At 37.8% G+C, this 17,147-nt stretch overlaps 1 protein-coding gene across 6 annotated transcripts in view; it reads right to left on the bottom strand.

Moving 5' to 3' along the window:
• Positions 1-9,943: 9,943 nt before the first annotated feature.
• Positions 9,944-17,147, bottom strand: part of GFPT1 (glutamine--fructose-6-phosphate transaminase 1) — a 71,431-nt gene continuing 64,227 nt past the window's right edge. For all 6 annotated transcript variants that reach the window (XM_081594567.1, XM_081594565.1, XM_081594566.1 and 3 more), the window contains one exon: positions 9,944-16,512. In XM_081594567.1, the coding sequence (XP_081450693.1) occupies positions 16,468-16,512 (45 nt within the window). In that variant the 3' untranslated portion in view covers positions 9,944-16,467. The remainder of the gene's footprint in view (positions 16,513-17,147) is intronic.

Genomic DNA, 17,147 nt, shown 5'->3' with positions numbered 1-17,147 from the left:
CCCAAACAGGCATCTGGGGGCCCCACCTACCAGTTCAGACATGTCCCAGCATGTCTGACCCACTTACCCCCAAGTGGGGAACTCCGATCCCTCCAACAGGAGAGACCTTTAGAGAATGCAGCAATGACAGCCACCCTCTCCATCTGCCCGCCTGAGGCTGATGGTCGGGGCCCAAGCCCTGGGGGAAAGGATTGCTCTACTCCAGGAGAAAAGTACACTGACATCAGATTATTTTCCAACAGCATTTCCCACTTCTTAACATTTGCCACATTGCATTCCACGTTCCAGTTTTCAAAAGGACAGAAAGTGTTAGTCGCTCAGTAATGTCGACTCTTTTGCGATCCCATGGTCTGTAGCCAGGCTCCTCTGTCCATAGGATGTCCCAGGCAAGAGTACGGGAGTGGGTAGCTATTTCCAGGGTATTGATAATATAAAAGGGAAATTAACTGGAATCAAGAACTTTATTATTTTCAAGTGGATTTATGATTGAGCATCGTTTGGCTTTTACCTGAAATGTTCTCGAGACACCAGGAAACCAGGTCTGAGAGATACAGTGAGGTCGCAATACACAAAGTTACCAAGTTTGGTCACATCTTAGATTTCTCTTTTTTTTTTTTTAAACCTGGCTTACTACAGTTTTGCTTACTCTTTAAAGTTCTTAATTTAATAGAGAATAGGTAATACCGTCTCTCTGTATTACCTACTTCTCATTCACATTTCTGGTAAGTTTCCCCTTCCATATGTTACGTATATTACACATGTTATATACATTACAGGATTAAAAGTCCTTTTATAGATATTTTCTCAGGTAATAAGTGTTTAAGAGCTTCATGACCCCAATTCACCCTCTTTTCAATCTCAACTCAGGCTTCAATTCATACATTTCCAACTCAGCCAAGGGTATGTGGGAGCCAAAAATGACTTTTAGAGAAGGGCAGACTGGCTTCTGCTGGTGTGTTTCAATCCAAGTGTCACACCAAGAAAATGAAGCCTCTGCTTAGCTCTTCATGAACTGGGGAGCTCTGCATGAACTGCAGTTATCTGCTTAGAACTGCATGAACTCCTGCAAGAAAGGAAGAGCCAAATACCTGTCTGCATAAATGAAACCTTTTACATCATTACTTTCTTCAGTGTGGTAAATATTTGAATGTGTGTGTCCAAAGTCACTTCAGTTATGTCCAACTCTCTGTGACCCTACAGACTGTAGCCCACCAGCTGCCTCCATCCATAAGATTCTCCAGGCAATAATACTGAAGGGGGTTGCCATACCCTCCTCCAGGGGATCTTCCTGACCCAAGGATCGAACCCACATCTCTATGTCTCCTGCACTGGCTGGCAGGTTCTTTATCACTAGTGCCAGAATAACTATATTAATAATTTGATACCAACTCCAATGTGGGAGCAGGGGATTTCCCCACGCCACCAAGCAATGAATTCATTTCTGACACTATCTACTCAGAAAGAGTATCAGAGGTCACAGGACAAGGGCTCAATCCCACAAGGCTTTAGATGCCAATCACAAACCCAAGGTATTACCTATGCTTCTCACTGGCTATAAATCAGAGTTCGCATGACTCCTCCCTGCATGCGTGCATAATAAGTCACTTCAGTCGTGTCTGACTCTTTGCAATCCCATGGACTGTAACCCCCAGGCTCCTCTGTCCATGGGATTCTCCAGGCAGGAATACTGGAGTGGGTTGTCGTGCCCTCCTCCAGGGGATCTTCCAGTCCAGGGATCAAACCTGCGTCTCTTACATCTCCTGCATTGGCAGGCGGGTTCTTCACCACTAGTGCCATCTGGGACTCCTCCTGGGGTTCAGGTAATTTGGTAGAACAGCTCACAGAACTCGGGAAACCTGTTTACTCACGAGGTTACTGATTTACAAAGAATATCAAAAAATATGAATCAACCAGATAGAAGAGATGCACAAGGCAAGGTATGAGGAAGGGGCATGGAGCTCCTATGCTCTCCCAGCATCTCCATGTGTTCACCAACCCAGAAGCTCTCCAAACACCATCCTTTTGGGGTTTTCCAGAAGCTTCATCACATAGGCAGCATTGATTAAGTTATTGGCCATTGTTGACTGTTTCAACCTCCAGCCCCTCTCCCTTCCCTGGAAATCAGAAGATGGGACTAACAATTCTAACCCTCTAATCATGTGGTTGGCCACCAGCCACCATCCTGAGGTGACCAGGAGTTTTTCTAAAGTCACCTCATTAATACAACAAAAGCATCTTATGATGCTCATCACTCAGGAAATTACAAGTGTTTTAGGAGCTCTGTGCCAGAGACTAGACAATACATATCTATTATAAATCACGAAACCACAATATACAAGGTACTTTTTCTCTTATTATTTCACTCAGAATCAGATCCGCGGGAGGACAGAGTGCTTCCTCTTGTACCATGGTCTAAAGAATAGACTTAAGTAGGTCAGCCATGCATATAAAGAGATAAATGGCTACTGAACATTGTAATGAATGTTTTCCTCCAGGGAGACAGAGTCATGCTCACATACACTCTTGCTCAAGGTTGTACAATGGATCCAATGAAGCTATGAGATCTAAGGGTGATGGTTCTCGAAGTGTGGATCTCGACCACTTAGAGCCAGATTATCTTTGGTGATTATTAGAAATGCAGATTCCTGGGCTGCAACTCCACTCACTGAATCACAGTCTCTGCTGTTGAACTGAAAATCTGCACTGTTTAATAGGCTTCTTAGCACATTAAAACTCAAGAACTACTTCCCCAAGGTCTAAAAGGAGACATGTCTCTAAGGAAGATATGGTAGTCTCTCTTTGTAAAATTGTATTGGGAATCAGTGATGACCAGATACCAATCAGGTCCTTTAGGAGTTAGAGTTGTACACATTTAACCCCCAATTTCACATCACTTGATAGCAAAAATCTCAAACCATGAAGATGGAAAGCAAAATTCTGAACTGGTAGAGTCTTAGGCACCTCACAGGAATAAATGCAAAACTTCTCTGAAGGAAGGCGCCTTCAACCTAGGCCTCAAAGAATTACCAAAAGTAATTCACTGGGGAATTCACAGTCAAACTGAACAAAGCACAGTTCAGTTCAGTCGCTCAGTCGTGTCCAACTCTTTCCAACCCCATGAGCTGCAGCATGCCAGGCCTCCCTGTCCATCACCAACTCCCGGAGCCCATCCACACTCATGTCCATTGAGTCGGTGATGCCATCCAACCATCTCATCCTCTGTCGTCCCCTTCTCCCGCCTTCAATCTTTCCCAGCATCAGGGTCTTTTCAAATGAGTCAGCTCTTCGCATGAGGTAGCCAAAGTATTGGAGTTTCACCTTCAACATCAGTCCTTCCAATGAACACCCAGGACTGATCTCCTTTAGGATGGACTGGTTGGATCTCCTTGCAGTCCAAGGGACTCTCAAGAGTCTTCTCCAATACCACAGTTCATGAGCATCAATTCTTTGGCGCTCCGCTTTCTTTATAGTCCAACTCTCACATCCATACACGACCACTGGAACCATAGCCTTGACTAGATGGACCTTTGTCAGAAAAATAATTTCTCTGCTTTTTAATATGCTGTCTAGGTTGGTCATAACTTTCCTTCCAAGGAGTAAGCATCTTTTAATTTCATGGCTGCAATCACCATCTGCAGTGATTTTGGAGCCCCCAAAAATAGTCTCTCACTGTTTCCACTGTTTCCCCATCTATTTACCATGAAGTGATAGGAGCGGATGCCATGATCTTAGTTTTCTGAATGTTGAGCTTTAGGCCAACTTTTTCACTCTCCTCTTTCATTTTCAAGAGGCTCTTATGGCATATTACTCAGCCATTAAAAAGAATACATTCAAATCAGTTCTAATGATGTGGATGAAACTGGAGCCTATTATACAGAGTGAAGTAAGCCAGAAAGAAAAACACCAATGCAATATACTAACTCATATATATGGTATTTAGTTAATTGGTAAAGACAACCCTGTATGCGAGACATCAAAAGAGACACAGATAAATAGAACAGTGTTATGGACTCTATGGGAGAGGGCGAGGGCGGGATGATATGGGTGAATGGCATTGAAGCATGTAAATTATCTTATGTGAAACGAATCGCCAGTCCAGTTTTGATGCATGATACAGGGCGCTCGGGGCTCGTGCACCAGGATGACCTAGAGGGACGGGATGGGGAGGGAGGTGGGAGGGGGGTTCTGGAAAGGGAAAACTTGTACACCCATAGTGGATTCATGGCAATGTACGGCAAAACAAATACAATATTGTAAAGTTAAAAAGTATATAAATAAACTAATTAAGAAAAAAAGAGGCTCTTTAGTTCTTCGCTTTCTGCCATAAGGGTGGTGTCATCTGCATATCTGAGGTTATTGATATTTCTCCCAGCAATCTTGATTCCAGCTTATGCTTCCTCCAGTCCACCGTTTCTCATGATGTACTCTGCATATAAGTTAAATAAGCAGGGTGACAATATACAGCCTTGACGGACTCCTTTTCCTATTTGGAACCAGTCTGTTGTTCCATGTCCAGTTCTAACTGTTGCTTCCTGACCTGCATACAGGTTTCTCAAGAGACAGGTCAGATGGTCTGGTATTCCCATCTCTTTCAGAATTTTCCAGTTTATTGTGATCCACACATCAAAGGCTTTGGCATAGTCAATAAAGCAGAAATAGATGTTTTTCTGGAACTCTCTTGCTTTTTGGATGATCCAGCGGACGTTGGCAATATGATCTCTGATTCCTCTGCCTTTTCTAAATCCAGCTTGAACATCTGGAAGTTCACGGTTCACATATTGCTGAATCCTGGCTTGGAGAAGTTTGAGCATTACTTTACTAGCATGTGAGATGAGTGCAACTGTGCGGTAGTTTGAGCATTCTTTGGTATTTCCTTTCTTTGGGATTGGAATGAACAAAAGCACAGAAAGAAATAAATCATTAGGAGTGAATATCAGCAGATACAACAGACTATCCAGATACTGGAAATATCAGGCATAGACTTAAAAATAATTTCCACATCATGTTTAAAGAAGTAAAAATGAGGTTGAAAAAAGCTTCAAGGAAGAGAAAATAATGACCAAAGTTGAAAAATAACCAAAAAGTAAATGTATACACACACACACACACATATACATATATATGTATATAATTATGCTAAATACACAAATATATATTTGTATTAAATATTATATAAATACATTTATAATAAATATTAAGTATTTAAAGAGAGATATAAAAATCACTGAAATTTTAAAAGTCAGTGGATTGACTGTCATCAGGCACAAAGGAACTTTCTGGGGAGATAAAAATATTCTACAACTGAAATGTGATGATTGTTGCACAACTATAAATTCACAATAACTTATCAGTTCTACAGTAAAAAGGGATAAAACTTATGGTATATAAGGTAAAAGTTGCTCAGTCATCTCTGATTCTTTGCAACCCCATGGACTATATAGTCCATGGAATTCCCCAGGCCAGAATACTGAAGTGGGTAGCCTTTCCCTTCTCCAGGGCATCTTCCCAACCCAGGGATTGAACCCAGGTCTCCCACATTGTGGGCAGATTGTTTACCAGCTGAGCCACAAGGGAAGCCCAAGAGCAGTGGAGTGTGGTAGCCTATCCCTTCTCTAGCAGATCTTCCCGACCAGGGTCTCCTGCACCACAGGTAGATTCTTTACCAACTGAACTAACAGGGAAGCCCTTTATGGTATATAAAGTAGTCCTTAATAAAGTTGTTTAAAAAGAAAGCTCAAAGAATTGCCTTCAAAACAAATTAGACACAGATAAAACTAGTGAACCAGAAAACAGGTTAGAAGAAATCATCTGGAATGATGCACAGAGAGACAAAAAGACGGAAAATACACCTGAGAGGATAAGACAGGCATGGAGAATAGGGTGAGATGGTCTAACTTACATCTAATCAGGTAATGACCAAATAGAAGCAGAAGATATTGAGAAGAGGTGGCAAGAATACACAGAACTATACAAAAAAGATCTTAAACACCTGGACAATGGTGTGATCACTCACCTACAGCCCAACATCCTGGAGTACGAAGTCAAGTGGGCCTTAAGAAGCATTACTATGAACAAAGCTAGTGAAGGTGATGGAATTCCAGCTGAGCTAATTCAAATCCTAAACGATGCTGTGAAAAGTGCTGCACTCAACATGCCAGCAAATTTGGAAAACTCCGCAACGTCCACGGGACTGGAAAAGGTCAGTTTTCATTCCAAACCCAAAGGGCAATGCCAAAGAATGTTCAAACTACTGTACAATGACACTCATTTCACATGCTAGCAAGGTAATTCTCAAAATCATTCAAGCTAAGCTTCAACAGTACGTTAATTGAGAACTTCCAGATGTATAAGCTGGGTTTCAAAGAGGCAGAGGAACCAGAGATCAAATTACCAGCACACACTGGATCATGGAGAAAGCAAGGGAATTCCAGAAAAACATCTACTTCTGCTTCATTGACTACGCTAAAGCCTTTGACTGTGTGGAACACAAAAAACTGTGGAAAATTCTTAAAGAAATGGGAATACCAGACCACTTTACCTCTCTCCTGAGAAACCTGTATGCATGTCAAGAAGCAACAGTTAGAACCAGACATGGAACAATGAACTGGTTCAAAACTGGGAAAGAAGTATGACAAGCCTGTATATTATCATCTGCTTATTTAACTTATCTCTAATTGCTTTAAGGTCTCTTTTGCTGTGGTTTTGAAACAATGTATCTAAGAATGGAATTTCTTCTAATGCTTTGGATTTTGGGGGCTCCTGGAATTCCGTAACTTGCCTTTAATCTGGTCTAGGAAATTCTCTGAAAAGAAGTTTTGACTTTTGACTCATTTTCTATCACTTTTCTTCATCAAACCTTCTTCAGACCTTCTTCCAGTTCCCTAATTCTCTCTTCAATTATGTCTATTTATCCATTCTAATTTCAATTACTACATCTTATTTTTAGTCCTGAACTCTGCCTTGACATTATTTTCTCTTTTGTCATACATACATAATTCTGTCTTATTCCCACATTGCTTCTGATACTTCCAATTTCTGCAGTCTTTGAAGGTTTGGTTCTGTCATTTGTTATTTCTTCTCTTGCTTACAATGGCATGTTTGTGCGATTTGAGCTTGTTTCTTGGAATCCTAGTGGGAATGCTCTGAGGTTTGTGTTAAAGCACACTCCTCCAGCAAGGATTTGGGGTTGCTTCCACCAGATACCTGGGACTCCGTCAACTTGGAATCACCGTGAAAGAAACTGAGTTTGAGGCTTTTTAGGACATATGCATGTGGCAAACCTCTACACAAAACCTACGTGGATATTAGCTGTGGTAAGGAATTCCCATGGGATTCTCATGGCAGATTTATCTCTCACCCACAACCCTCAGTTGAGGCCTGCATTTTCTTCACAATAACTCTGACAATTTTATTTCCTAATTTACTCTTTTGCCAAGCATGCCATTTTCCATTTTGGTTGACTTTCCACCTTTCTCCAACCCATGGTTTAGTTTCCCATCTCCCATATGTGACCCATTAAAACTGAATGATCTAGTCAGCAAGATATTAACCAATGCCCCCCACCCCCCCGTATAACTATCAGCTTCAGTACTTGTTTTACTTTTTGTGTCTTAGAATTCCTTTTTTTCTTTTTCTTAACAACTCACATTAAACTAAATAAAGGAAATGGGTTTTTTTTTTCACATTTTTATACAGAATTAAAATTTGTCCTAGGAAGTTCCTCAGGTCATCTAGTCTACCATATGGTCAGAAATTCTTGCTGTTATCTTTTTCACATATATAGGCCCCCAGCTTAAGTACAAGAATGGGTGGGAGGAAGAGGTTTAAGGAGAGAAGCAAAAGGTTCTGGCAAATATCACAACTACCTGAGTGCTGGCTGAAAGCTAAGGAAACACAAAACGGGTAATGGAAGAGAAAATGTACATATTTATAAGCAGGTATCTGCATGCATATATTTATATAATAAAACTATGGGCTTTTGTACAAATACAGGACTTAGTAGCAATGCATATTGTTTTTCCTTGATATGTATACAGTTATATAATTAATCAACTTTTCTCCTTTCTCCTTCCAATTATTCCACTTAAGACTATATAACTTTTATATCAAGGGGGATTGTTTTTAAGGATAAAGAACAAACATCACACAGAGATGGATACAGAAATTCATGAAATGTATCTTCTTGGGAAGAAGTTGAGAACATCTTTATTTCAAAAGGGATAGTTGCTGCATATAAGGCAGGATAATGATATTTTTTTGTTTTTTGGAAACTTAAATATGGAAACAAGGTTAAATAAAGATGCTGTGTATTCCAAAGGGTGAACTGTGATGGGCAACATCTGTTAAATATTCTATATATACTATACCCACCCTTTTAAATTCTCCCTCCTACTGGATACTTGTACACAGAGATCCCATTCGATTTCTCCAGTGAGAGTCATTTGAACACAATTTGGAAGGAAAAAGAAAAGTACAAATAATATTCTCCAGTGGCAACTGCGAACAGACTAATGAGTATCAGACAGCTAACGTGGGACTTGCCAATATCTTCCAAGCATCTTTCTGAGAACCCACCCTAGTGCTATGGACAGCTGAGATCACCAACAGAAGCCCCCTTCAGTTCCTGCAGATTTGTTTCCTCTCTGACCTGCATTTCTCAGACCTAATGCCTGTGTAAACCCAATCCTCATATTAAATCCTTTCTTTCTGGAAATGCCAGGAGTGATTTATGATTTCTTGACCAAACTCAAACTCAGCAAGCAAAGGAATTGAAAGAAAAAATAAGGAGGAAAATGCTATTTAGAGTATAACTTAGGTCAGCCAGTATTTCACTAGCCAACTACTATGGCAGTCATGGGCTCAGACACAGAGATATATGTTGTTTATGCTGAGTTCATCTCTCCTTGGTGGTGGTTCAGATGCTAAGTCATGTCCAACTCGTGCGACCCAATGGACTGTAGCCTGCCAGACTCCTCTGTCCATGGGATTTTCCAAGCAAGAATGCTGGAGTTGATTGCCATTCCCTTCTCCAGGGGATCTTCCCAACCCAGGAATCGAACCAGGGTCTCCTGCATTGCAGGCAGATTCTTTACCAACTGAGCTATGAGGGAATCCCATCTATCCTTAGGTCCTTCTCATATGATCTGTATATCTGGTGTACCCAGTACACTGGACAACATAAGGTAAGATGGACAAAAAAAGCAATGGTTGGCTGTTAAATTTTGTGAAGAGATTATCCATTTAAATAATGACCCAATTTTCAGGCATCCTATTTGAGCACAAGCTAAGCCATTATAGATTCTTTAATTTTAAAAATATTAACATTAAAAACTAGTTCCATCTTCTGATAGGGTGACTATCAACATTCTCAGAGCACCTCCTACTTTGTTTCAGCATATTAAGTCCAAACAAGTTGAGAATCATTAACTTAAGAACATCACACTGAAGAGACCAATGTTTAACTAATATAAACATATACAAAAGCAGACTGATAAATGAATGGGAAGGAAATAACTACAATTCTATGCAAAGAGCACTTCTCCAATTGTTTACAATCTCCATTTTTTATTCCGTATTTCCATAAGGCAGCTAACTTTTCCCTATCTTGGGGAATCTCAGGAATTTGCAAATAAATTGATATAAACCTGTCTTTTCTGCCAAGAAAACAACTCAAAGTATTTAAATTATTAATGTTGTGCCAGTAAAGTCAATTCTGCTTTCAGAGACCAGTGTATTTTTCCACTTCACTTAGAGCACAAAAAGAGACAATCTATACGAATAAGTTTTAAAATTGTTTCTTTCAAAGAAAGAAATGCTTTGAACTTCAGTAACACGATTCCAAGTTAATAACCAAGAACTTCAGACAGAAAACCTACAAAGATCTCCCACAGTTCCTCGGTTTCTCCACAGCAGCAGTAAAAGTAAATTAAGAATAAAATCAATATTGGATTTACAATTTTATTCAAAGGATGAATACAAAACAGAAAGAGATAAAATTCAAAGCAAATATACTCAATATTTCAAAACAATTCTACACACAAAGCAAATGGGGAAAAAAAACCACCAAAAGCCCCCATAAATCACACTGGCTAGATACATTCAAGTCTAACACAGAAAGAAACTTAAATTTAATGCAATTTTGCTTACCTAGAAACTGAAAGTTTTTACTGTCTCAGACTATTTTCCATCCCAGTGTGGGGCATTCTTTGAAGACAAAGCTTTCTAGTGAGTCCATCTCACATTGAACTTGCCATAGTAAAACATCCCTGACTGTTGGCACACTGGCTTTTCCTAATGCCAACAACAGTGTCACCTGAAAGGGGCTGTTTGCAGAAACAAACTGTAGTGATCCTGACAGACCTAGATCTTTGAAGCTTGGCTATGGCATGACAATCTAAAATTAATGGATATCAACCTTTGGGTCTCACAAATTAAGAATACATTAGTTAAGAACACATGATCATTTGCCTTTTAGGTACAATGGATCTAGAACTCACAATGAGTATTTACTTATATTACAAGCTTTGAGAATTCTGGCCATTTTCCTTCTAAGACCACACAGTATTTATCTCCATTTCAAAACATACAAAACTGAGTGACAGAGGCAAAAATTAACCCCTAAAGATCCCCCAGGTGTACAATTGCTGTGAGTTCCACAATATAACTTATTTGCATTGTTGGAAATAATGCAATACTCACTATACTACCCAAATTAAAAACATATGAAACCATGCCAATCGCTTTCCTAACAGGCATAAATTTTTTACTTTTTATAAACATATGTAAAGGCAGATTGATAAATGAATGGGAAGGAAATAGCTACAATTCCATCCAGAGAGCACTTCTCCAATTGCTTACAAGCTCCACTTTTTATTCCATATTTCAATTACATATCCATGCTCCATATTCAAATATTTTTTGAAATATGGAAAAGGAAATCTGGCTGCATAACAGCATTCTTTATGAAAAAATACATGTGTGAACTTTGGTGTTTGAGTCAATGAATCATGTTAATATGAAGATCACAAACATGTCTTTTCAACTGTGGAAATAATCTCTTGTATACATGCTAACCAAAAAGACAGTAATAAATTTTGTCTGGTTAAATGACCTATAACCTGGCAACTTTTCTTATATTATTACAAGATTAGTTTTGATCTCTGGGATGCTTGTTAAAGCTAGCTAATAAAGCTTCTACATCATTTTAAAAAATGAGATAGAACAGTTTAACCATGAATAATGAGAGAAAATTAATAAGGACTTCTTTCGCTCATCCAAAAAATTAAAGAACTTATTTTTCCTTAAATCCACTCCAATGAAGAGTGGCCTCTTAATTTCTAGGGAAATTATTTCTTGGCCTTTAAAAGTACTCAGTAAATACTTACTGACAGTGAATTGAAGAGGATTTAAAGAAAACTTTTCACTAGAAGTAAAGCTAAATTTTATGTAAAAAATGTGGCCTGTGGAAAAAATGATTCATGCTGGTGTGGCAGCCCTGGGCTTTGCTGCAGAGCAACACAGAGCAAAAGAGAGATGAGAGATTGGGCTCAATTCTATGGGAAGGCAACACAGCACATCCATTCATTCAAATCATGCTAGGCATAACTCTGTCTCCTGCAAAACACAGCAAGTGCTGTAAGCACTAGGGATAGAGATTTTTAGCTTGCTGTTTATAAAAGTGTCCTGTAAAAGGACTCTTTGTTCTATAATTAAAAGACTGCCAGATATGACAGAAACTTTAGATTTGGAGTATATGCTGTTTTACTTGTCACCCATCCTAAACACCCTTCTTTTGCAACTATCAACAACTTAAAGTTGCTGATCACTCTATACCCTGGGCTGCTGCTGCTGCTAAATCGCTTCAGTTGTGTCCGACTCTGTGCGACCCCAGAGACGGCAGCCCACCAGGCTCCCCTGTCCCTGGGATTCTCCAGGCAAGAACACTGGAGTGGGTTGCCATTTCCTTCTGCAATGTATGAAAGTGAAAAGGGAAAGTGAAGTCGCTCAGTCATTTCCGACTCTTAGCGACCCCATGGTCTGCAGCCTACCAGGCTCCTCTGTCCGTGGGATTTTCCAGGCAAGAGTACTGGAGTGGGGTGCCATTGCCTTCTCCTGTATACCCTGTAAATGTGCTAGAAACAATATATTCTCACAAAAAGTTCTAAAAGACTTGAGTAAGTATAATATTTACAGAGCATAACATCAGAAAAAGTAGAGTCTTTGTTTTATCTAATGATCCTTTTTAAAGTAATTGGGAAGCTGGAGTAAAGACATGACTTTTGAATATAAATGTAGTATTTCTTCTTTCTAAGAGCAACAGTAATGAATAAACTTTTAGCATCAAAAATGTTTACTGACAACTAAAGTAAACATTGGCTACATTCTTAGTACAATACAATCTTTAACACAACGACAAACATGTATATACTTCAAATATTGGCATACTGCTTAAAAATGTAATTCTCAGCAAGATTTGGGTAACTTATTCACAGTTCGGAATTACAGTCATTAGACTGAGAAGACATGAGGAAGAAATGACTAAGTGGCTCAGTAAACTAAACATTCATCTTAAAGAACAGAAAACTGAAACAAAGCCAGGATGATTCTAAAATTTGCAGCTCAAAAGAAATTTAACTTAAATATGAAAAGTTTTATTTAAGCAAAAAAAAAATTTCTACTGCAGAACAGTTTTAAAAGGCTAACAGGATCATTTCTATATTCATTCTGAAAACTAGTATAGTGAGAAAGGTAATTTGAGATTTCTTAAAGAGGTCTCATTAGCCATTATTTATCGTATATTCCATAACATTGATATCAAGTTATTACAGACTCACAAGTTAATATGGCATAACTTGACAGTTTTGCTAGTTAACTATGATTTTTATTTTAACCATGGATACTATCAGTTCAAAGCTAGTATTATCCGTCCTATCGGTTATCATCACGGATCTACAGAGAGTTAAATTCGTCAAACTAGAGAAACACTGACATATTAACAATCTTTAAATATTGCAGGAAAAAATGATTTAATTGTTACAATTTTTAACTTGAGGCTCTAACACAAGAAAACAAAGAAAGTAATCTCAAATACATTTTCACAGGTAAAACACTACCTGGTATTCCAATATAAAAAATCTATTAAATATGTGGATATAACACTTTTTTATCTATCTTTACCATTCTCTTCAATTTCCTGGGCCTTCATAAATTCAATGTGAGCTATGAATTCTTTTTACATAAACATTTTCAATGACATTGTTCTCTTTAGAAAAAAATCACTTAAGCTGTAGCATATAATAATTAACCTCAGTCTTTTCCTTTTACTGCTATAGTATATAGCCTAATTAAAAAGGGAGAGACAAAGGAAACTGATCCCAAAGGACTTCTTAAAATATGTTTGTTAAACTCAACATTTCAGATCGTTTTCCCTCTAAGAGTTACTAGAAATATGTCAAAGGAATGTAACCAAGGAGCTAAAGGGGTTCCTTTCCTCTCATTCTCATAATTAACTCAGGTCAAGAGATCTGTATTCAAAAGGTTAAGACAATATCATCTCAGAAACATCTTTCAAAGAACCTTAAAGAAAATCTTTATTAGTCTCTAACCAACAGTCTCACCTACATGTCACCTGTGTCAGTTCCCTTTTAGTTGTGATGCTTGTTTTCACCTTGTACCTAACAATTGCTGCTCCTTACAGTACTACAGACACATGGATTTAGAGCCTGTGGTAACAGCTAACTCTGCAAAATGCATTTCACCTCTTAGGAACATGATATACACCAAAACCTGAACCACCATTTAAATGAACAAATTCACTCCCAACATTTAAAAGCTCAACTCCATTTTTCCACTCTTTCACCCTGTACCTTCCAATGATCTTAGTCTCCAGGAGCGATAAGTACGCCGGGAGACAAGTGGACTTTAAACAGGATGTATTTTTCAGTTTCTGGCACAGTGACTTTCACATAATATGCTGTTGACAGAGTTATAACAAGCCAAAAACAGTTAACATTAATTTTCCTCCAACTATTTATTCCTATGGCATAGGTGATTTAAAAAGACAGAAAAGTTGACTGATGCCAAAGTAACAATCATTTACAGGGCCACGTGTTAGATGCTAACATGACCCTTGGCCTAAAAAGGACTCATGGTCTGGGTAAAGAATACTAAGTTATACACAAGTGAATTTAAATTTTAAATGTACTACCAGGAAGAATTTTTTATATGAAGGACTCCTTTTGTAGAATATCTTTCTCAAAAAATTATTTTCTTATACTTATTACCTTGGTTTTATCTGAGCATCCACACTTACTAGCAGTTTGCCTCATTACAGTATTTTGTGTTCATAATTCATAAAAGCATCTAAAACTCACTATATTAAGTAGTGTAGGGAGCAAAAAAAGGGGTAGGAAGAAAAACGATGTTTGTTTGGAAAATACCACTTCTTTTTTCTTACTATTGGTTTTTGAGATTTGATTTAGAACTTATCCTAGCTTGAAGTGTATCTGTGTGTGTGTCTGAGAGTGAGAGAAAGACACACACACACACAAACACACACACACAAAGAGGGAGAGGAAACAGAATGAAAACTAATGACTGACTTCACATACCAGTTTCACTTAGAAAGCTAATCTGAACTTCAGAAATGCTACAAATCCATACAAATCATGTGCATGAAAATGCTAAAATAACATAGTTAAGGATGACACTATACACATACTAAAACTAGCAGGCCTACACAAAATAATATTACAAACAATTAAAATAGATAAATTTATACCTGCAGTAGCTATATAGTGATATGAATAGCAATCCTATTTCATTTTAAAAACAGGCTTCTAGTCTCAATCTAAGAGTCTTTCTGAATTACCTCAAAATATGCCAATTCTTTCTCTAACACTAACACAAGGCAGAATTCTATGCTTCTCTTACAATAGTTACTAGAAGTTCAAACACAGAAAATGGAAAAGGCTCAGCTAACTTTATTAGGCTAAATATCTTACCTTCGCAATTTAAAAATGAAAACTTTTGAAGAAAAAGGACTTAACCAGAACATAAACACACTGCCCTGTAATGCCCAAGATGTTGCCAGAAAGCTCCGTGAAGAAATTGTTATTCACAACTTTTTGGGCGTCAAACTAGTATTCTACTCTAAATTTTTTAATCTAAGTTGTTAAGTTTCCATTTCTGACACTAGCCAGCTGAAGGCACCTCAATATCACTTTTACATTTATATTTTCTTCATTCCTAAGTGTATTTCAGGGGTAAAACACAGAATATTCAGAGAGAAAAATACCTAGACAGTAATACTAAAAATTTTATATAATCCTTCACTAGTATCAGTGTAAAGTAGATAGCTTTTTCTAATTTTAGCCCATCATATACATTTAGCCAAATTTTAGTCAAAAGACTTGCAACTCTTCCAAACAACTGCAAGGAGTTTCCAAATTGGCATGAAGGTACTAGAGTTTGATTCAACAAAGCAGTAAAGGGAAATTAAAATTAACTGTAAGGAATTCTTCTCTGGGACAAAACTGAAAAGAATTCTGAACATCAGTACTGATTTGAGATATTTGATATCAACTCTCTGTGGTAATTTCAAAGAACAAGATAGAATGTCCTTCAGCAGTAATTTTTTTAAAAGAAACTACAGATAGAAGGAAACCAAAACCACTTTTAGGAGATTAAAAAAAAACAAGAAGTAGGATATCCAACTTATCTGTATCCCAGCTTCAAATTTAAAATCATATTGTCAGCTGTTCAAAGCAGCTCAGATTTAAAGTCTGTGTTATGAAATTGCGCATGCATTCTCTGTTAAGGGCTGGAGTAAACCAATACACTATTATACTTCTTAGCTTCCTAAGAAACCTTGATCTACAGATAACAGGCAATAAATCTGAGAGACTAAGGTTAATTTAGATAGAAATCCCATGAATAAGTTTTCAGTTTTTAAGTTTTATAGACTGATTAAAAAAAAAAAACAATAAATTTCAAAATAATCATGGCATTTTCTCTTTATAACTTAGCAAAACCTTAATTAAATATCCAAGTACACTGTCACTGGCTTTAAATATTCCAATTAAACACACTTTCCAATTAAACACACTTTCATTGGCCTGAATGAAATGTGAATGTATGCTAAAACAAATGCCAATTATTTTAATAACACACAATCCTTTCAGTTTGAAGTGGAGGGTCCCAAAATCCAACACTCAGCATCCTTTAAAGAAAATGAGAGCTAAATCTCTCTGATACCTATACCAACATAGATTCCACTATTCAAACTCCCCCACAGATCACTGGGAAAATATGAGGTAATTTCACAAAAATCACAAATTGAATGGAATAATTATAACTGATATATAAATAAGGATTTACTAAAAAAGGCTTAAAGGGATGATATCTTAAATCAAGTTTTAAATACAAAAGGTGTCTTGTGTTGCTTAATCGCCCAGTTTCAGATGCTCCTTATTCTACGGTTACAGATTTGGCAAGATTCCGAGGGAAATCAACCTGCAAAAAAAAGGAATAAGATTTGAGAGATGATACAAACTGCGGTGGGGGTCACTTGGGGGGACAGCTGCTATCAGCAAATTATTTTTGTTTATATAAACATAAAAACAGGGACTGTCCTGGTGGTCCAGGGGCTAAGACTCTGCACTCCCAATGTAGGGGGTCTGGGTTCGATCCCTGGTCAGGGAACTAGATCCTGCAAGCCAACTGAGAGTTCACATGCTGCAACTAAAGATCCTGCATGCCACAACTAAGAGCTGATGCAGCCAAACAAATAACCAAAGAAACTCCATAAAAATAGAAAACAATTTGTTCATTAACCATCTTTACTAGAGACTACAAAGAATTCGATTAGAAATACAGTAATATAATGCATCTTAAAATGACCTGAAATCAATTCAGAACAAGAATTCCAAAGGAGCCAGTTCAGCACATGGAAAACCTCCTGTGGTCCTCTATGAGCTGGCATCCCTCTCCCAGGACACTAGAAACGTGTAAGAGTGGGATGTTTTTGGTTGTTTTTCAGCATTCACTGTCTGTGTATTTATTTTTTTATACCAACTACAATAGAAGGATACATTTTAGTAAATTTTTAGCTGTATGTGATTTTGGAATAGATTCTTTACATTAACCGA

The sequence above is a fragment of the Giraffa tippelskirchi genome, chromosome 4 (assembly GCF_054371585.1).
Source record: "Giraffa tippelskirchi isolate mGirTip1 chromosome 4, T2T-mGirTip1v1.2.pri, whole genome shotgun sequence".
Classification (NCBI taxonomy): domain Eukaryota; kingdom Metazoa; phylum Chordata; class Mammalia; order Artiodactyla; family Giraffidae; genus Giraffa; species Giraffa tippelskirchi.
This window is presented reverse-complemented; position numbering and strand designations above follow the sequence as displayed.